We start from the raw sequence: 21598 nt of genomic DNA on the forward strand, positions 1-21598 counted from the left end.
TTATAAGAGAAGGGAGGAAAAAAATATCACTGAGCAGAGTGTAGACTTATATGGGAAGAAAGTTCAGTAAGTACACATGGAGCCACAAATGATGAGAGAGAAAGAATGATCATACTGACCAGAAGCATCAAGAAGCTAAAGCAGCACTACATGACAACAAAAGGCAAAAGTAAAATTCAGAATCTAGGAAGAACTGCTGCAGAATACCAAGAATAAAACTAAAACAAGTAGGACAAACAGAAAAGGCATTACCGAAAAAAAAGAAAAGAAAGGATGGTATGAGATGATACAAGAGCAAAACACAAACAGAAAAAAGCAAATAAGGAAAACATTGTAGTGTGCAGCAATTGCTCTTGTGTTTGGAGTGTCTGGGCCTTTACTTTCGTTGGGAGAAGTGGAGTGGAATGAAGTCCTTAGGAAGACAAATCCATTTGGAGGAGTCCTTGTGGAATACCAGTGGTCTCCTGTTTGTGAGGCAGGACTCCTCTTGCCCCAGTGAAGACTAATGACAGGATTAATAATGCCTGCTGATTGAAGGAACGTAGGATTTAAAGCTGATTGGTAGTTGCTGCTGCACACAAAGTCATTCTTCAGCAACTGTCTGCACTGCAGGCCTTGTCTGTTCCCTGGATTAGTTTCATGGAAAAAAACCCCTTTGAAATCTCTCCTGTGGCTGAGACTAGTATTTTACCCCAAATGAATTGAACATGTAGAATATCTTCAGGATATAACTGTGAGCATGTATGAGTTTAATATTTTTTTAACATTTCAAATCTTACTAAAATTGAATTAGTGTTGCTGTTAATTTAAAAAATTGTTTGCATCATTTAGAAGGCTTATCTTTGTGGTTCCAAGATGCAACTGTCATCCAGCTTCATTAATTTCAGCCTCCTTATGGAGCGATGCAGCTGGAGAAGGTGAAGATGGGTCATTTTCCCTGCACATTATAATGCATCACTTTCCACTTTGTGTCATGGTCTCTTTTGTCTGTCAAAGCAAGTCATGCAATCACTATTCAAAAATAAGAAATCTTGGTATATTATGTGTTTGCACAGTCCCCTCAACATGAAACCACCTTCTCCCCAAAACACATCATATGGATACACACAGAAATAACTTTGGAAGCCTTGGTACCTTTTCCTTTAATGAGAACAACACGTTTTCTACCATGGAGTTAAAAGGAGACGTTATCCTTCAGTCTATACTAGCACACACCAGAACCATGGTTCTCAATATTCTGGCAAGTCACACCATCTCCCTTTATAGCTGATGAAGCAGAGTGAAATTCCAGCATGGACTTTGGGCTTGGCAATGTGGGTCTTTATTTAGTTGCATAGGCATTCAAAAGCAGGATTGGTAGGTTTGAGAAAACTTAGGTAGGTTCATCTACAGGCTGTCTGAAAAAGCATAGGGACTGATGATGGGAAAATGCCTAAGAAAACTTTGCAGGACTGCAGTGAGAAAACACATCTCAATTCCTCATTTTTGTGTATTAATTTTTCAATAGTTAGAGTTCTAACCTTCCAATCTTATAGCCAAAATTTGAATATTTCATTCCTGTATTTCTGTATGTAGTGCATACTGAGAGATGTGTGTTCTCAACACTTAAATTCTCTCAGTGTTAATTTTTCCCATTTAAATAAACTTATTCTATGTTCATTTCTATGTCAAACTGAGGTCAGACAGTAACTGCATACTAATCAGACAAAATGTACTTCAGGCAATGCAAAATTCCAGGAAATAGTAGAGTAAAATATGAATTAGGTAACACTTTTCTGTTTTAGTAGCAGTTGTCTTCCGGTGTTACTTCCATTTTACAACAAATTACATGGAAAATAAAAGTTGTAAAATAAAAATCCAGGTAATCTTTCTTAGTGCTAAGGAGAGCGCATATTAGATTTTTGAGTAATTCTGTAAGAGAGAAAAAGGATGTCTTGTTATCCTTCTGCAGTGATATAAAAGGGAATAGCTATTAGAGGCAAGACTTCAGTTAAGGAAATACAACCATAGAAAATTAGGATGGAGCATGTTTCCTAAAAATTTAAGGCTCAGACCAGGAAAAAATAGTACATGATCTTGTAGAACAAAAGCAGTAACTCTAAGCACACGTGCAAGATAGTGGAAGTGCTCCCTGAAGAGTATGGAATCATGATGAGCAACTCATGCCAAATAAATATTATCTGTATTGTCACTAGACTGAGTCTTTGGCAGGATCTCTGAAGATTACAATATACTGGAGTTAGTGCTTACAATATATCTTGTGCAACAGAAGCAGATAAGAATTTCACCTGGCTTGCCTTGTGGAAAAAAAAGAAAATCAGCATGCTTGAGGCTTGATCATTATACAGCAATTCCACCTTTGAGATAGTACTGCTACAATTTCATTTTCATGAATTCATGTGTTGAATGCGAATCCTAGATTTGTTTAGAGCACATATCCAATTAATTACCCTAAATGGACTCACAAGAGGATTTATTTAAACAGGGTTTTCTAGCATCACAGTGCCCAGTCCCTTCATTTTTTTTTTCCAGCTTTTGTGAATCATGATTTAAGTCTAACAAAAGGAGGGAGGGTTAGTGTGGATCTGTGGAGGCAATATATTCAGAGAATTCCAGTTACTGTTAAGTAACCTAGTTTTCTCCTTCATAAATTTGCCTCCCCAGATCCCCACCCCCGAAGATTAAGCAGCAGTAGCAATCCACACCGAGAGGACGGCTGAGGAGTGCTTAATTGTAAAGGTACTGTGAAACAGTTCTCCTGGTATGATCTGTCCTCAGCATCAAGAAAATAATACTGGTGAAGGTATGTAGCTAGCTTTGTGTAGCCATGCTACAAATTTGTAAAAATGGACACCAGCCTAAGCCAAGTTGAAATACTGACAAAATTCTTGTCATGTATCTATTCATATTCTCTGGCAGTTGTTTTTTTTATCTGTGAATTACTGGACTGAAAACTAAAAGTATTTCAACATAGAATGCCTTTTCAAAACTTTGTTGAGTAAGATGATTTTCAGTCCTTATGATACAAATGTCAGTGTGTCCATATGTAAAATAATATTTTGGAAAAACATAAATATCCCAGTTTAAGAGCCTAGAGCTTTTTAAATACCATATATATGCTAGAAAAAAAGAATGTTTCTGGTTGTTTTTGTTATTTTTTTAGAAGAGCTGGAATTACAATCAATCTATTAGAAATTCGAGCAGAAGACTCTTATTAGAGCTAACATGCAATTCATGGAATTGAATTTTGTTTACTTTTTAGAGGTTTTTTGGGCAATATTTTATAACACTCCAAATACTCATAGGTTCATGTGAGGTAGGGATGTGAGCACTCTGAAATCAGGAATAAATCATGCATACAGTGGTTTGAGTTTAGGACAAAGGCCTGTGATTCCTGTTGAGCTGCATTGCCCCTGAGATGCCATACCTGAGTAAGAGAGGTTGTGTTGTATCTGAAATATTCCACTGCTAAGTTAATTCTACCAAATGCAGGCATTGCTAACATATCATGGGACAGAATGTTTTTGTTGTCCTGTTTGCAAGGTGGGACCTTGACTGTAGTGGGTCATATCAGTGTGTCAGCTGCTCTTGGATGCTGATTTTTGAACATGGTTTTCGTTCCTTCAGCAGCCAGTTTTACTCAGTTTTACAGATATCAGACGACCTTTTAAAACTAGAGTTGATGTTAATATTGAGAATAAGATACTTTCTGGAAAGAGTTTTAAAACACCAGATAGTTTGTGTGTAGAATGCTCACCATATCTTGGTAATCATCAGTTCTCAAGACTTTTTTTCTACAGTGTTATCCTATCCACCATATCCCAAAGAGATTCCTCTTAAACTGTGTAATGCTCTTCTGAAACTCTTAATATCTGTTTTATTATAGTCTGCATGTATGAAAGGGTTTGTAAATGTGTAGAGAAAGTGGGGAAACAAATCAAGATATTTAGAAGGAGCTTATGGACAATGGTGACTAGGCTTAAATACCTCACTAATATCTGTTTGTCTGTTAACAAGTCACAAATGGGGTTTTTTGGAAGACTAATTCATCTTCAGCTGTTCTTTCTGCTTGTATTTGTGCAACAGCATCACATTAAATTGATCTGAATAAATCCAATAATTTGAAATTCCCATATGCAAGTCAGCATATAATGTGTTTAATTGTATAAAACTACAGAACAAAGTATTTGCTAGTAGTGCAGTCTTTAGAGGACTCAATGTGTGTAAGCAATAGCTTTTGCCAGCGTGGTGAGGACTAGTGAAGACTGTGACTAGACTGTGAACTACCAACTGGACCTGTTGGTAACTTTTTTAGGCAAAGCCTAAAAAAAGGCTTTGCTGCTGCTTTTGCAGTCGTGGTTGCATGTGGCAGAGAAAACTGCATGGTCTTGTTGTGTGGGTGGGATTCACTGCTGTAAGTACTCAGTGCTTGTTAGTCCTCAAGTATTAGTTCTAAGCAGAAGTTCTATTTAACAACAGCATTGGTTCAGGACAAACAACCTTTCCATGTTTAGTGTCCTAGCCTTCTAGTGTACTTGATTCTCTCAGCATTTTATGTGATATTTCAGCTAATGTCACATTAAAAAGCTAAGTATTTGTTGTAAAAATACAGTTCTATGACCTTGAGACATTGAGGAACACATTCATCTTTTCTTAAAGTCATAGCTCATCAGTATCATTCTGGAATCATCCAATATCCTGCATCTGAAGTCTGCGCTTGTCATGCAAATTGTTATCTGGGTCATGTTTTATAAGAAAAATTAATGAATGTGTTTCTCCTAACCGTGTAGAACTCTACCCTCAATCCAGATATTTCCCTAAGCAACAAAATGAGAGATGTTTTCCCTTTAATTAATTTCCTGTTCATAATTTTGTTTCTGTTTTAGTCTTCTACTTCCTATCTAACCATCAGTTTAGTTCCCTATGTGATGTCACTATAACTAATCAGTCACAAAACCCAAAAAATAGCTTATACTTTGTGATCAGAAGCTTAATCCCATTCTGTTAAGAGTTGCATTGACATGCAAGTGCGTAATGCAGTTCTGTCAAACTCTGAATGGTAGTTTTCTTCTGCATTAGCTTTTAAAATGTTTGCTATATCCTCATTGCAGCCTGTCTGGTTGCCCTGGTACACTTTTGAAGCAATTATTAGACCAGGTAGGGCTGGATCTCTTCTCTGCAAATACATTCATGATTTAGGATTCTATTTCCTCATTAAATTTATCAAAGCAGAGGTGGAAAACTTCCTCAAACAAATATTCTCCTAACATCTTATCATAATAGATTTCCTCAGTTCATTGCAGTTGACTTTCATGAACTAGTGAACTAGTTCTCCTTGTTCTTTAGTATGTGTCACTTGAAATGCAAAACCTTAGCAAAATTTCTGGTTTTACTTACCTTTTCATAATGAATTAGTCATTCATTTAGTAGTGATAAATTTAAAGCAATAGCTAAGGCTATAGAAAAATTGTTAGGATGACAATTGTATGCACTGAATTTGATCCACATATGAGTATTTAGGTTTGCAATCTTTCTCCTTTCTTTCTCTGATAGCTATGTTTGCTTTGTGAGATTGGTGATTCATTTAATTTTCTGATAAAAATACCTGGCTTAAAATGCTGGACTGTGCTTTTCATCAGGCCTGTGCAGTGGACATAAACTCTGTACAAGATGGTACTTCATTTAGAGACTGCCTGCTGTTGTCATGTTTTTAATAATTTTTTAATAGGAGACATTTAGAAAATTAGATGTAAATTCAGAAAGCAGACCAGAATTGACATCCTTAGTTTCATGACACTACATTTCTTCATAGAGATTTTTTTCAAAAACTATTTAAAATCTATTTCCACAGTTTGTACTGTCATGCTATCAGAAATTTAAGTGCAATAACATGTTAATTTCAGTAAAGAGCATCTTAGCAGAATTTAATTTTCAGCATCTTATTAGAAAGACTGTGAGCAGAGGTCTGTGGAGGATATTCTGATCACCTCATACATGACATTGACATAACACTAGAAAGTTTATACATTAACAGTTGTCTGCACTGACTTCACCAAACTTTCCCTTTATGCTTGACATAGTCAGACTTTTGATGATTTCTCATATGCTGTTTTTCTGTTCCTGGGAGGCAATGGTGATTACTAGTACCCACCTCAAGGCTCTGAAGTGCTTTTCTTTCTTGGCCACTTACAAAGTGAAAATTCTTTTGAGGATAACTCACTATGTAAAGGATTAAGCAAGGAGGATATTGCTTTGAGACTGGATCTCCTAGTTAGTATGTCAGCTGACTGTTTGAGTTTTAAGTATATTTAACATCATAAGCTACTTGGGATGAGACACTCGGGATGTCCTCCTGCTTTGTAGCACTGCCCTTTGACACCCTGAGCCTTTTAATAAAGTATATTAACTTTACACGTAGCAAACTTCTTTTTTGTCTCTGAAAAGCAGTTTCACTAGCCAAATCAGAGCAGAATAGAAGACTGAAAACAAAGTATTTGGCTGTGGGACTCCGAGTTGTCATTATTTTGCCATCTTCTATAACTTCGTGGTCAAACCTGGGCGTTGTATTTTGATAGCTCTCCTTAACAGATAATCTGGAGACAAATAAGATAAAGAAATATGCCAAGAAAAAAAAAGTTCTTTTTTCTGTTTTTTTAGATTTTTTTAAATTGTTTCCAGCTCTTCATTTTACTTTTTTAAGATACCTATTTCTTTCTCCCATGCCTTTGCATATGTACCTTCTTTTTTCTTCACCTCTCTTCATGATTCTACTGTTTATACACAGCCATGTAAGTATTTCATTTCCCTGACAAAGTATGCTTCAGAAAAGGAATGGTTCTGCTCAGTTCAGCCTGTGCATTTCCAGGTTATTTTCTGCTCAGATCAGTGCTGAGCATCTGCGGGAGATGATCATAACTTACATTATATCAAAGGTCATAACTTCACTTAATTATTTTTGGAGGTATCCTTCCACACATCCTATCCTTCTCTGTACATTCTTTATAAAGTTCAAGCCTAGCTTTAAAAATTATGACTACCCTATAAAGTGTTGCATAATGAAAAGTTTAGTTAATTTTATTATCACTGTGTGTTGCTAGGGAATAATCCTGTACAAACATCCTAGTATAAAAGCTCATAAATTAAAGAAAAATTCTCATTATTTTAACTTGCCTCAAAAAAAGTCTGTGTATTACACATAACTCACTCTTTACCAGAGAAAAATATCACAGTTTCCTCTGCATTATAATGTTTTAAAATCAGCATTAGTGGCTACATATTAAAAAGGTTAGTATTCTTTGTAGATCGGCCTGACTTAATCCTCCAGAAATGTGTAAAACTTCATGAAGATCTTTATGTATGTGTTTCTCTCTAAAGCAAGAACCTAAAACAAGGGCTACAGTTGCTGTGCAAAGGTTAGATTTGACCAAGAGTAAAAGCTTAAATCTTGTGGTATTGATTCTCTGCTTCCAGACACAATCTCTAGAGGTTATGAAAGGATCTGGCATTTTTTTTCTGTATTCTGAATGGCAAAAGCAACCCCAAACTTGCACACCCTTTTTCCTTCAGACACCAAATTTGCATAAAAAGGGAGAGGTGAGAGCCATGACCCTGATTATATTCATCCTATTTAAACTGAGCTCTGTTGTTTGGAATAAGGAGACTCTTATGTTGTATTGCACTTGCATACCCAAATTCCACCTCAGAAATAGGCAGTGGATTTGCTGGTTTTCCCTGAGGTTTTGGTCTCATTCTGACACAGCAAGGAACAAATGCCTTCTTTACCAAGTAAGCATTAACTTGGTAGAATAGATAAGGAAACACTTGGCTTAGCCACATGTGGTTAAGTCAATATTTTGGAATCTTAAATGTAACATTACAAAAACAAAAGGAGAAGCATTTAAGTAAAGCAAGATTCCTTCTGTAGTTTTCCTTCAGAAAATTGCCTTTTAAGAGAATAACTCAGTATTAATAATTGATCTCCTCTTTGAAAAAGCCATGTCCCTAAATGTTCATCCCCCTGAGGGAAAGTGGTCTTCAGGTCTCAAATGAGGAGCACATCTGGAAGAATAATCTTCAGCTGACCTCTGTCCAGCCAAGACTTCGTTGTGGTGTGAGTGTTCCAGCTAGAGATCAGCCATCCTTTAAATATCACTCTTGAAGTCAGGCCTTTGGATATCACCCATCATATTCTTCTATTGAAGAATCTTAATTGTATGACCCTCTTTTTCTATTTTGATCTCACTTTGGCTATTGTAATAATGGTGATTTCTTTCCCTTGTGTTCTGCATCCTTAGTGTAAAAAAACCCATAATTCTCTGTTTCCTCTCACCTCTGCAACTAATAAAAGAACATTGTATCTCACAATACATTAAGAGTGGTCTTTCTGGCATTTCTTCTTTCAAGAAAAGCAAAAAGAAACTGATCAATCTCAAAATAGTAAATTGCAATGAGGGGATATAATGACCTTTATTTATCTCTGTACCAGAAAAATTGAGATGCCGGCAGTTCAACATCTTCCTTATGCCACCACAAGAGGCGGAAAACTTGGTACTGGATTTCAAGAAACAGATCTTTTAGTCTAGCATCTCTAAGCTTCAATTATATCTTAGGGTATTGCAGTTATATTTTTAAAAAGCAGATCTTAAGTTGACAGCAAGCAGCATAAAAAAATAAAAGTTTTTAATATATCCCACCCTTTCACTATTTATTTAAAATAAGTAGAAGATAAGTAAAGATTATCTATATTGAACAAAGGCCTACTAAACCCATATAATGTGTGGCTATTATATGTTATTTTAGATGTGTTATTAAAAGCCAATGGAGTGATGGATGTTGGACTCCAATTGGCTGAGTATCTGTTCATAAAACCACGTTAGTTTGTGGTACCAGGTGGTACTCCCCAAGCTGCTGACAGGAACTGAAGAATCCTGTAGTGTCTGCTCATACAGTTTGGGTTGTTACTGGAGAATTCTGTCAAATCTTTTAAAAACAGGACAGTCCAAAGGTAAGGCCTAGCAGTATTAAGGAAGTGACAAAGTGAAAGGGAGCAGAAGGTTCAGTGTGCTGAGGATGTGTTTGGTGTAAGCCGTGTTCATGTTGAACTGATGAGCTGTGTGTGTCCTTGCAGGGGAGGAGCTGTGCACCGGCCTCATTTCGGGCTGTTCCTTGGATTGTTCCTTCGGCTTCCAGACTGACGCCCACAACTGTGAGATCTGTCAGTGCCGGCCACGGCCCAAGAAGTGCAAACCCATTGTATGTGACAAGTACTGTCCCTTTGGATACTTGTACGTATTCCCATCCTGAAAGCACGCTTCATGCAACCCCCGTCTACGGGAAAGACACAAAAGTCCAGGCATATCCACTTGGGTTTGCCTGTGGCACAGCGGGGGGAAGTAGGAAAATAGAAACATCATTACGGATGTGGGAGTGCAGTATTCTTCAAAATGGATTTGGATCAACACATTTAGAAAGAGAAGCTCAAAAACCAGCAGATTATAAAAGGAAAGCAGTGCTTAAATTTTGTTGAAGAATTTGACAAACAAGATGAGAAAGCTACTTACAAGTAATATCTCTCACATGTAGCTTTTTGAAATTCTTTTGGCATGCTTTGAGGAACTTCCAATTTATAGCCCATTTATTTTATTCAAATTATTATCTAATATTTCAAGTTTCTTTTAACCTTGATATGACAGCAGACTAGTTTTAGTAAGACATTATTGTTAATTACAGGATTTGTGAAGAATAGTATTTTATCTTATCTATGTTTTTGTAAATGCATTCAAAATCTGTATTTGTGGTAGACTTCTTTTTCCATAAAAGTAAATATTTATGGTTGTGAAACAGGTGATGAAAACTAAGTGGGTCTTTTGTTGCAGAAGTTTCTTAGTAATTAGTTCTGGTGGTATCTCTATATATTTTACCAGAAAATTATATTTTGTATGGGTTCATTCCATGTTACTGCCTGCTTTTCACAATAGTTTAATTTCTACCTCATGACAGGAGATCTTCAGATAACATTCAAATTTTTCTATTTTTTGCAACTCCTAGTTTTTGATAGTAATACTCCTTAAATTTCTGCTTCATTTTAGAATTCTCTTTGGCCCTTGTTCATAAATGTTGCAGGCTTTTTAATAGCCATTTTTACTGTGGTGTGTCCTCTTAGTACACTGAATAGTAAATGAGAGAGGAAAAGAAAGGATTTTAAATTAAGGAGTTAATAAAATTATCATCAGGCATGTTGACTTCAGGACTGGCTGAGACTTACTGTCAGTTTTGCAAGTGAGAGAAAGTAGAACCAGAGGGAAGTTACAGAAAAGGAATCCTGTAAAGAGCAGTAGTTTTATTCTTTATGTATCATGAGTTTAATACATTGACCTACAGAGAATAATTACAATTCATGTATGTGACTTTTTTTACTTAGATGAGCTGAACCACACTCTTTTTCTTTTTTTTTTTTTTTTGCTCAAGTGTGTGCTAAACAGTTTTATCAGAAAATCTATGTGAACTATATAGCAGAAGCACTTTAAAAATGACAGCACATTTTAATGGGCATAGTATGGTAGTTGTAAGATTGTTTTAAAAACTAGTTGATTTCAAGCTGATGCCAGTGTTTTCAGGAACCCTGTCTTTGGGATGATTTTTCCCATACATTTTTGTGCACCTGAAAAATATATGAACTTTAAACCTTTTTACACTATTTGGAGAATAGTATTCAATTTAAATTATGTGCTTACATGCAGAATATAATTTTATTATGCACAATGGCTGATATTTTTAAATAATGAATGTTTAATAAAGTTTTCAGATGATTTTTTAGAAATTGGAAATGAGCACTCAAATCTTGTCATTCTCTACAAAATACATGAAAAATTACACTGAATGAAATTAATAACATATAAAGATATCTTCATATGGAACTAGTTGTAATATAAAGAGCTAAAGTTGTGTCAAGGACTATTTTAGGATCATTTCACTTTGAGTTTTACCTTGGTGTGAAAATTATTTAGATTTGTGGTTGTATAGCATATTTGTTCAGTTTACTGCTACTGTGCCAAATTCTTTTTTAAAGTACCATGTATTTGGCTTCCAGGTGTGTTGTGCTCATTAAAAACATGGAGTGTAATGGAGGACAAATCTCTATTTTAATGTAAACATTTAGTCGCAAATAGGACACAAAAGAAGGAAATATTAAAAGAAAAGTATATTAGAGAGTGAGCAGTTAGGGATTAATCATCATATTTATGACCTTTTTTTAAGACTGTTAAAAGTTAGTAATTGGAAATATTGAGTTGGTGCATCTCTAAAGAAACCAAAACCTTTTCATAATTGTCTGAAAAAATCTGCTAGATAAAGCTCACTGTTTAAAAGCTCTACACAGTAATGGAAAGAAGCATTCCTTTTGATGGGATAGGAATACATCAAGTCTTTCATTCTCCACTCTACTGTATTGCAATTCATTATTCTCAGCCTTTTAACTAAAAATCAAATAAAGTTTTCTACAGCTTAAAGCCAGGCTTTTTAGAGATTTACATCATTTATTTCTCCTCTATGCTGCTAGATCATGTTCTATAACTTCCCATGTCTGTTCTTTGTTTCGTACATCTGTGCCAAAAGTTTGAATAGTATTATCTGCCTTTGTGAAAAAAGACAAGGAAACATTGAGCATAGGATCCACTGAATGGCGGGAGGATATGCCAGGGATGGAGCCCATAAAGCTTGTACAGCCCATAAAACCACTGAATCTAAGGGTGACAAGTACCAATAATTTTCTTTGCTCATCAGTCATTTTTAGGGGGGATGCTCTTGCTTTAAAGATATAGATATTTAAAGTGACTTGCTGACCTTTTACAAATTATTTTGCTCATCTAGGAAGAACAAGCATGGCTGTGAAATCTGTCGGTGTAAAAAGTGCCCCAACCTGCCTTGTGGTAAAATCTGTCCATTGGGCTTCCAGCAGAACAGTCATGGCTGTGTTATCTGCAAGTGCAGAGGTACGTGCCCCTGCATTACCACCTCTAACTACAACTTGTTTTCAAAGCAGGTGGAAACCAGGGTGAAAGAAAACCAATACTGCACAGGATATTTACAAACTGAAATATGGTAACTGAGGGGGAACCAGTTCAACATTGCTCAAAGACATGTATTGTTTTGCTGGTGTTTGTTTTTATCTATTCATCTGGGCTTCAACAGAAAGCTTCAGCTCTGCTTTTATCTCCCACTACAAAGTCACAAAAAGCTTGTTATCATTAATAAAAATTGGATCAGAATCTTAATAAGCAACTACTAATAATAAGCTAATTGAGGGCATTTTTTTCAGTAGTGATGTTCATCTTGCCTTCTTCACCATTGCCTTTTCTTTACAAACAAGTGTTGGATTTGATAAATATCCAGTATATCACATAAAATCGGAGTGCTGTTTCTTGGATGCTTTTCAGGCAGTCTTAATGAACAATGAGTAGAGAAAACAGCTGCCCAGGAGAAAGGACTTGGTATTCTTAAGCTAAAAATTCACACATGCCACATCCCCAACCTATAACCACCAAGTTCAAGATGGACCTTGAGATCAGATGTTCATTTGTTGTCTGCCATATACTTGTGCTGCTTTCAGCATGTCTCTTCCTTACAATATTTTCAAGTTAGGTTCTGTATTAGTCTGGGTATCAGACTTCCTTCATTGCTCATCTCTATGTGTTGCATTTAATAACTTTTTGGTTTTGCTCAGTTTCTCTCTAATCCTAACTGCTTTTTCATGCTTATTTTTTTTGACTCTTACTTGTGTGGTTTGATTTCTAGCTGTAGTCAAGTAAGTTTTATTACTTTCCCATTGCTTTGTTTAATGACCCTATTCTCAACTTCTCGCTATTTCTTTTGCATTTTAAAAAAATTATAAAATTAAAAGAACAAGCTATGGGAACATAGCACTTGTAGAAAATATATGAGTTCTTGAAGTCACTCTCCTGTTGTTGAAGGCAAACATGCAATCATTTGAATCAAAAATATCCAACACTCTCTTTTTTCTATATAATATTATACAATGCAGACAGTTTAAAAAACTTTCAGACTTCTACCAAAATAAAAGTTGTAGTGTTATAAACATATTTTGCAGATATGAGAAGCAGAGATTTCATTGACATAAGCTAAAATATATTACTTTTACTATAAATTAAAGTTTTAAAAATTAAATAAGAAAGGGTAACTGCTGAATGGTGTCCCATTGAGATAATTCTTATTACTCAATTTGTCATTTGTCTCACAATCAGAACACTTTTCCTGATTGTCATAATGCTGTGACTAAATACACACAAAGTGTTCCCTTAGATGTACCGTAATTGCCTCCCAGACTATAAACTTTGGTCACTAATTATGTGTATGCACACTTTTAGGTGTTCTCCTTAACAAGTATGGATTTTAAAATGTGCACAATTATTTAGTGAAATTAACTTGATCCATCTCTAAGTAGTATTTACTGTTGTCATGAACATAAAGATGCTGAGCCATGAGCATATCACTTCAACATCACTTCATTTGCAGTTTTCTCAAAGGATGATTAGAGCAATCACCAGTATGTTCTGGGGAAAATGTGAGTCCTTGTTAAAATTTTGACCCAGAATCCTTAAGTAAGAGGAAGGGTCGGGTAAATCCCCTGCCTGTGAATTAGCTCCCCTTTCTAAATTGCTTCTGCCAGAAATAGCTTGTGCTAGGATTAATAGAACCATAGAAGTACAGGCTGGAGTAGTATCTGACAAACTGAGAGTCCACTTCTTTACCCGTGCATAAAATAGGGTGTATCTGGATAATCCTTGACAGATGTTTGTCTAAGATTTAATTTATTAAGAATCTCCACTTTCAAAAGGCACAAAAAACCACAACAAAACAGAAAGAGAAAAAAACCCAAACATTTCTAAAATAGTGTTATCCTGTGGTTAGAAACATATGACATTTTTAAATGAATTTTCTAAAATTAGTGTCTCATCTTATACACATTGAACTGGTTACTTGTTGTTCTGAGCTTAGCAGACATATGGAGCAACTAAGCACCATTCCCTTTAGAATTCTTGCAACATTTAAGGGGTTACAAATGGAGACTTGTAAACATTTTTTGGGTGGGAAATGGGTTTCTAAGTCAAACAAACCCAGTTACTGCAGTGTCTCATCACTGTTCAAAACTTTGATACTGTGCTTTAGCCATAGTAAAATCTTCAGACTAGTAGAAGTAGTAGTGCTGTATTTAAATGTACAGTGCTCCTGTACTTGTGTCTTATAATGAACTTGCCTCTTCTGCAGTGGTGTCACATTGCACACTTTCTTTCCTTTTGAACTACTGTATCTCAGATTATTTCAAAGATACCTCTAGTTAGCTAATTACTCCCATTTTGCATTTACACATTGGATTTTTTCAAATATTAGCTTTTGTACTGATTGTTTTCACTTTCCAGTTTTTAATTACAATCTCAGTTTGTGAACTTCATTTTGAGTTCCTACTTATGTATGTTTCTCCAAATTATGGAGTGTACTTTAGAATATTTTAGGAAAAAATCTGATTGCTTCAGATACCCTTTTCCCTTGCTAAATAAGCAAAGTCTTACTATGTAGGACTTCTGAGTGTCAATAATCATTTTAATATGGAGCAGTATTCCAGCGATATTGATTCAAATAGTAATTTAAATACTTTGATACTAAATTATGAAAGTATAGTAACTGAATTTAGGTTTTTTTCATAGTATTTCTGTTCATGCACCAGGATGAAGTCTGTTCTAAGAAGTACTTTATCCTTATGCAGCATTTTTGTTTAGTTCACAAAATGGTGTACTAATGTAACTTCTGTGCATTGGCTTTCTATTCTGATAATGTGCCTCAAACTAACTTTGTACCATCTGCTTGTGAAATCATCTTTGATAGATCTGCCACAGCTGAAGAAGTGCTGACCTACATACTGGTGTGCAAAAAACAAACAAAAAAAACCCACCAAAAATCACCCCAACCAACCAAAAAACCAACAAGCAAAAAAGCTGAACACTTCCTAAAATTACATGCAATCATTACTACTTCTCATACATTATCCTTTTTTAAAAGAAAATGAATTAAGAGCTTAGTACAAATAACGTTATATGTATGTCAGCAGAACACGGTTGGCATACCACTGAAAACAAGTCAGTTCACTGACAAACTGCTCCTGCATCCTTCATCATAATAGTGATGTGGATGAGGGAGTGTTTGGCTCTAAATTCACTCTGCTGATTAACAAAGAATATATTGAGGCTGAATCCTGCAGCACTTAAATACCCCTTAAGATACAAATGAAACTTTATCCTCCCTGGACCAACTGCTTGTGTGTTCTGACAGAATGCGAGTAATACCACAGTCTAAGCTACTGTATTCTCATCTCAGTAAAAGCTAAAAGAAATGAGGGATGAAATTCTCATCATTCTCTTCCAAATATCTCATTTATTGTAGTAATATAAACAAATAATTTCTCACAGGAAGTACTTTATGGAATATTTCCAGTATCTACCATTACCCTGTTAGTACCTGATTGCAATTTTTTATCATTTGCAAGATTATCCATAGATCATTTAAATGTTTTTTATATTCTACTTGCTCTCAGATATATCATAGATAATCTAATGTGCTATGGCATTTAAATATTTCATTTTAAATATGCTTCATGCTATCTGCTATTTCCCTCCATTGCATTTCTCCTTTTTCTTACATTATTTAGACATTACTACATTTCTGGTTGATTAAAAAAGTATAGGTTCATCAGAAGAAAGTGATTATATTTTCCAAGGAAATACTACAGGAAATTCTACTACATCCTATTGCCCCTTTCAGTGTACCTTTTGATTGTTTCCTGTGTGTTAATTTAAGTGTAAATGATGGAACTATTATTTACTTGGTCTAATATGTGCTTTAAAAATAAATGCAATCCAGTCACAAAGTTGGTGTTTCTTCCTAAGCAACAGATGCTTATCAGGACACCTCATTTTTCTTTGGTTTTTGCAGAGGCAACAGCTTCCCTTATGCCTCCTGTTAAAACGGGCTCCTGCCTGTCCATGGATGGGCGGCGGCATGAGAACGAGGAGAGCTGGCACGACGGCTGCAGGGAATGTTACTGCCACAACGGGCGGGAAATGTGCGCCTTGATCACCTGCCCCGTCCCCAGCTGTGCCAACCCCACCATACATCCAGGGCAGTGTTGTCCCTCATGTCCAGGTAACACATGGTTTCTTCCTCATGCTTTGTAATCAAGTTTCATTTCGCTTGTGTTCTGTTTCTCAATACATTAAATAATCTCATGCATGCTTCGGTAGTAGGCAGAGATGAAGGTTTCTATGCCCTAATGTAACATGATGAGTTGCTGTCATTAAGTTCTCAGCTGTGGAAAATGGGAACTTCCATATTCAAAGCCTATGCAAGTTGTGGGTTCTAACGTGTTAATCTTTGACACATTGGAATCTTTAAACTAGTAAAAGTAAGTGAAAGTTTCTAGTTTGTTACCTATAATAGCAAGTATTGTAATATGCCATTACATTTTCATTTTTGATTTTGAAGTGGAGTTTTATTAAAATGTGTGTTTTACAACCCCTCAAAGATGTACACAAACAGATGTCTTAAGCAATTGAACATTATGATACTGTGTTCTGAGGAAGGCTCCTATGCCATCAGCAGTAGATTATTTCAATACTTTCAGTGGAAAGGCCAAGTACAGTTTATGTTGCATTCCAATATCATTTTAGTAAGATGAGAAACATCTATGAAAAAAGTATGGGTAGAATGTAAGATTAATGCCCTCTGTTTTCAGAATTGTTCCTATAGTTTTTTATATGCTAAGTAGATTAATTTGTGATGTTGTCTATGACTTTATTGGAACTCAGGAGTAAGAACAATGAGGCTCATGAAGCTTCTATAAATAGAGAGCAATAAGACAGTATTGGCAGGATATAAGCAATTATGAACTTTTTCTAATACTTTGTAAAGAACAGGAAATCCTAGGGGCAAAATAAACAGATTCTCTTTCTGAAAGTGACAGAGAACGGTGCATCCTCCCAGTGACCTAAAATAACCAATCTCTTTAGATTGCTTAGACAAATGGTGATCTCCAATCCAGTTCACTCCTTGTGGTAACTGGAAAAACCAGTCAGTCCCCAGAAAGATGGAAGATTCCAAAGGGTCTCTCTTTCAGCCTTTTCACAATGATTTGTGTGGTATTGTAGGGGATATACTAAGCTGTACTTCATATGGATGGGGGCAGGTTAACATCAATCTTGCCTTATATAAACAAACAAGATTCAAAATTTAAAATTTATAGTGTCTGTTCCAATTCCAGCAATTCTCTTGTTAGGTCCCCAAGAGTCATCCTTGACTTCATTCTAATGTCAGCATACTCGTGCACGTTGATTTACTGAACATGTGCAGAATACTTCAGAGCATTCAAATAAGAGTAATGGGAATTTTGGTCTTCCAGCTCGGCCCAGCTAGTTACTTTGTGTATGGAGAGAAAGTTTAGGTAAATTCATTCACAAGCCTAATGTTCAGTTTGTGGAAGAAAGGTCAATATAAATTTAGCAGAATCTATTATCTCACTCTATACATTTCTTGTGGATGAGATCAGTGTTTGATTCTGAGCACCAGCAATGTTGATCTCTTTTATAAAAGAGCAGCTACTTAGCCAGCAGTGTCCATTCCTTCAAGAGAGAGGGTCTGCTAGGTTTCTCTGTCTGACATCAATCCTGCTTTCAAGACACTGGTCACCTAGCTTCTGTGTAAGCAAAGTCATACTTGGTGTAAACTCTTACAATGCTAGGGGCAGACACAACATTTTTAAAATTAATTACTATGGCCAAATTAGTCTCAGTGTGGGGTTTTTTTTCCCTCTGAGGTCTTATATTTGTTAGAAATGTAATTCTGATTTTATTTTGAACATATTGATTCCCCACTGATGATGTTAAATATATATCATGGCTTTAAGTAGGTTGGAATGCAGTTTGGAATTGTGAGACTGAGAGCATGTCATTCAAATGTATCTGCCATAAGGATATTGAAGTAATTAGCAGTCCTGATATACTGGATTTGGAATTGCACTCTTAACCTATCCACGTGGAAGTGGCAGCTCTCAGAGATCATTTTGTAGACTGAAAAAAAAACTGGGGTTACATTTAATTCCACATTTAGTTAGTTTTCAGCAGAGCAAGATAATATATTGAGTGCTAAAATGTCTCTTATCATGTTTCTATATAATAAGAGGTCTATATGGATCCTCACAATGCTTGTAAAAATCTTAAGGTTTCCTGTAAGGTTTAAAAGCCATTAATTGCTACTGTTCCACAGAACCATGCTATGTCGAAAGTGTGTATTTGACCAATTGTTTCTTGAGGTAATGTAGTTGCACATTTGTGGCACTTCAGTTGCAGTGATACATCATTATCAATGCTGCTGAGGGAGCAGTAGGCAACATATACAGCAGTGCTATCTGGTTATGCTTTTTTGATCAGGAACAGTAATTAGCTGTAGCAAAACAGACCTGTGACTTTGCAGAAAATTAAATGCAAAGGAGATGACTCAGAAAATTACCAGAAGATCTTAGTATTGCCTTTGCCATGGTGAGTTAAGATGCCATTGCATAGCACATAACATATTGTTCCAGCTGAAATAAAAATCTAACAGTGACAAGGCAGCAGACTAGCAATCTTATTTCAGGTAAATGCTGCTGAATCATGTATGTGGCTCATAAATGTAAGCAATTGGAAAAGCATGGCATAAGCAAATTGGTGAAAGATAAAATAATTCTCTGAAAGAAAAGCACAGGTACTTTGTGAATAGACTAAGATCGGTCAGTGTCAGCTTCCTTGAGTTCTACTGATCATTCCCCAGAAATGAAAACACAATTGCCTGGTTTCCTCTACGTCATAGAGCAAAGGGCACAAACGCCGTTCTCCGGACAGGAACAGCAGTGCTAGAAACATGGAGAGAAGTCACAAGCACTTTGTGAGCCTTGGCCTGCCTAAATGACTAGAGGAGCTGCTGTACACTTAATTTTTCTCTCCTTAACCAAGATATTTGGGTTAGGATGATGTTCACATTAGGCATCATTATAATGAAGTAGGTGAGAGGCACCTTCAGAAAGTGGTTTAGAGATGTAGCACAATTAGCAAGAAGTCACTTTTTTCTTCTCCTCCATTCATAGCATAGGAAACCTGAGGAGGTTCAGTTCTTAACAGAGGCACCTAACTTAGCTGTCTCTTATTAAATGGGTTGAATTCAGGCTGAAGGACATCACTTATAAGCCTGGGAGCTTCACTTTCAAAGCCTGTAACTTTCAAACTCATGGCTTCCACAGCTGAAAAAACAGGGTGTGTGAGGCATCTTGGTATCTATGCATAATGCATGGAAAAAGCTGGTGGACTCACTCCAGGTCCAAAACAACCAGCATGGTTGGCAGGCAACCATTATTGCCCTTATTGCCCCTAGTGTGGGATAGGTTTCAAAGGATTTTAAGCAGGCTGAGGATGGTGGCACAACTTTTTCTTGATGGTAAATGCTTAAGTACTCAAGGTACCTGATAGGTTTCTTTATTTATCTTTTAAAACACCAAGAGGTGAAGGGTTCCCCCATTTTTTTTAATACCCCAGAGGCTGGAGGATCTCATGCTGAAAAAGAGAAACAGTTTCAGTTCCTTCCTTAACTTGAAAGAGGTCAAATTTGTTCTCTAAACTGCCAGGGTGAATCTTTTAGCCAGGGCTGCAGAGGTGATGTAAATAATTGTTTGAAAAGAAAGTAAAGTTCATTTGTTGAGATACAATTACTGGAAGGATAAGGCTACACATTGTGGTATTTTTTTATATCCAGGTGGGGGTTTTTTCAAATTTGACAGGTACTTTTTTTTTAAATGTAACAGTGATGAAGCACTTCCACTGATGTTAAGTGCTTGTACATTTTTAGGGGGCTGGGGGGTGGATTCTGTGTTTGGCTTTTTCTTTTCTGGGGGGTTGGGGTTTTGAGGGGGGGTTGTTTGGTTGTTTTTTTAATGTAGCATCTAATGATGCAGATGACATAGACACATATCTGTTGGGAAACTTAACCTTTACCTGGACTTTCTAAATCCCAGAGGAGAAGCTTACTTATCCATCCTTTCAGGAATTGTATTTGAAGTTAATATTTAGCAGTTAAGAAACTGTCTGATTGTTAAAATTTTTCAGAAAATGACAACTGTCTCTTGGAATTCCCAAATCACAAGTTAGTTTGTTTTTTTCTGAAATGCCAAGAATGCTTGAAGTTATCTCTGATTTATATTAACTAGTCTTTATTTAGGCTGATTCTCAAATTGTTTCCTGCTTATTTTTGATGAGATGCAGGTGCCATAAAGTCAGAAGAGCTTCATTAAGAATAATGTATATATTTATTTTCAATAATAACAGAAATTCTTCACCTTTGTACAGTTGTTAATTATAAGATTCCCAGTTGATTTTGCCTCTCTTCCAATTCTGTTTTTCCCAGATGAAATAATAGTGCAAAAGCCAGAGCTCACCAGTCCATCAATCTGTCACGCTCCTGGTGGGGAATACTTTGTAGAAGGAGAGACATGGAACATTGATTCTTGCACACAGTGCACCTGCCACAGTGGCCGTGTCCTGTGTGAGACTGAAGTCTGCCCACCCCTCCTTTGTCAAAACCCCACCCGCACGCAGGACTCCTGCTGCCCACAGTGCCCAGGTATGTGCTGACATCCAGCTGTCATCAGAGCCCTTCCTTGATCTGAGCATGTCTAATGTTTCAGTATGAGAATGCCTCAGTGTGTGCTCAGGTGGTTATTGTGGTGCCTTTGTTCTCCAGCAGTTTGCAGTGACAGCCTGCAGTTCTCTAATCAAGTGCAAAACTTGACTGTGTGCAAGAGAGATCTTATGTGTAAAGGGGAGCTGTGGCCCTGAACTTGCAAAATCTTGAAAGCAATCTAATAATGTAGGGGTTGTGTAAGAACCAGAATCCTTGGAAGGTTTATGAAATATGCACTCCTTTATGGAGACATGCAGGATTAGAGAAACTTTGAAAGCAATCAAAGTGTTAGGTAAATACAGGCTTGTTTAATTTTCTTTCTACACACCTTGGTTTCTATGAACCTTTTTATTACTATCTTGCCTATTTGGGGTTTGGTCTCAAAAATTGGTCTCCATTTGCTTTTACCTTCACATGGTGTCATTCTGATAGTGATTTGAAGGCAGCTGAGTAATATCAAAGCATTCCAGCCTGGCAGGCATGCCAGACTCCTCCTAGACTGCCTCACAGTGTCGAGAAGATAACAGGATTTGCTTTCCCCCAAGGAAAGATATTCAATTATAAATGAACATAAATTCCTATTTTACATAGTAAATGGGGAAGTTTATTGCAGTGGAAATTTAGTACAAACCTGTGAATTGTATGTAAACTCATTAAAAAAAATATGCCTTTATTCAATTCAAAATTTTAAAATTTACTTTAGGAAAAAATAGAAGTTAGGTTTTGCCATTAGGTTTTGCTACAAGGTGTTTGTTTGGGTTTGGGTGTGGGGCTTTTTTCCTGACAAAATATTTTGTAATATTTACCTATGTAAACAAGGTGGCCAGTT

General features: G+C 36.2%; 1 protein-coding gene across 2 annotated transcripts in view; it reads left to right on the top strand.

The window, feature by feature from the left end:
- The window catches only part of CRIM1 (cysteine rich transmembrane BMP regulator 1), a 175881-nt gene that overhangs the window by 141970 nt on the left and 12313 nt on the right, over positions 1-21598 (top strand). For both annotated transcript variants that reach the window (XM_071429511.1, XM_071429520.1), the window contains 4 exons: positions 9128-9284; positions 11869-11990; positions 16003-16212; positions 20494-20709. In XM_071429511.1, coding sequence (XP_071285612.1) covers positions 9128-9284; positions 11869-11990; positions 16003-16212; positions 20494-20709 — 705 coding nt within the window. The remainder of the gene's footprint in view (positions 1-9127; positions 9285-11868; positions 11991-16002; positions 16213-20493; positions 20710-21598) is intronic.

The sequence above is a fragment of the Agelaius tricolor genome, unplaced genomic scaffold, assembly GCF_023055355.1.
Source record: "Agelaius tricolor isolate 1412-34295 unplaced genomic scaffold, bAgeTri1.0.p SCAF_1, whole genome shotgun sequence".
Lineage (NCBI taxonomy): Eukaryota > Metazoa > Chordata > Aves > Passeriformes > Icteridae > Agelaius > Agelaius tricolor.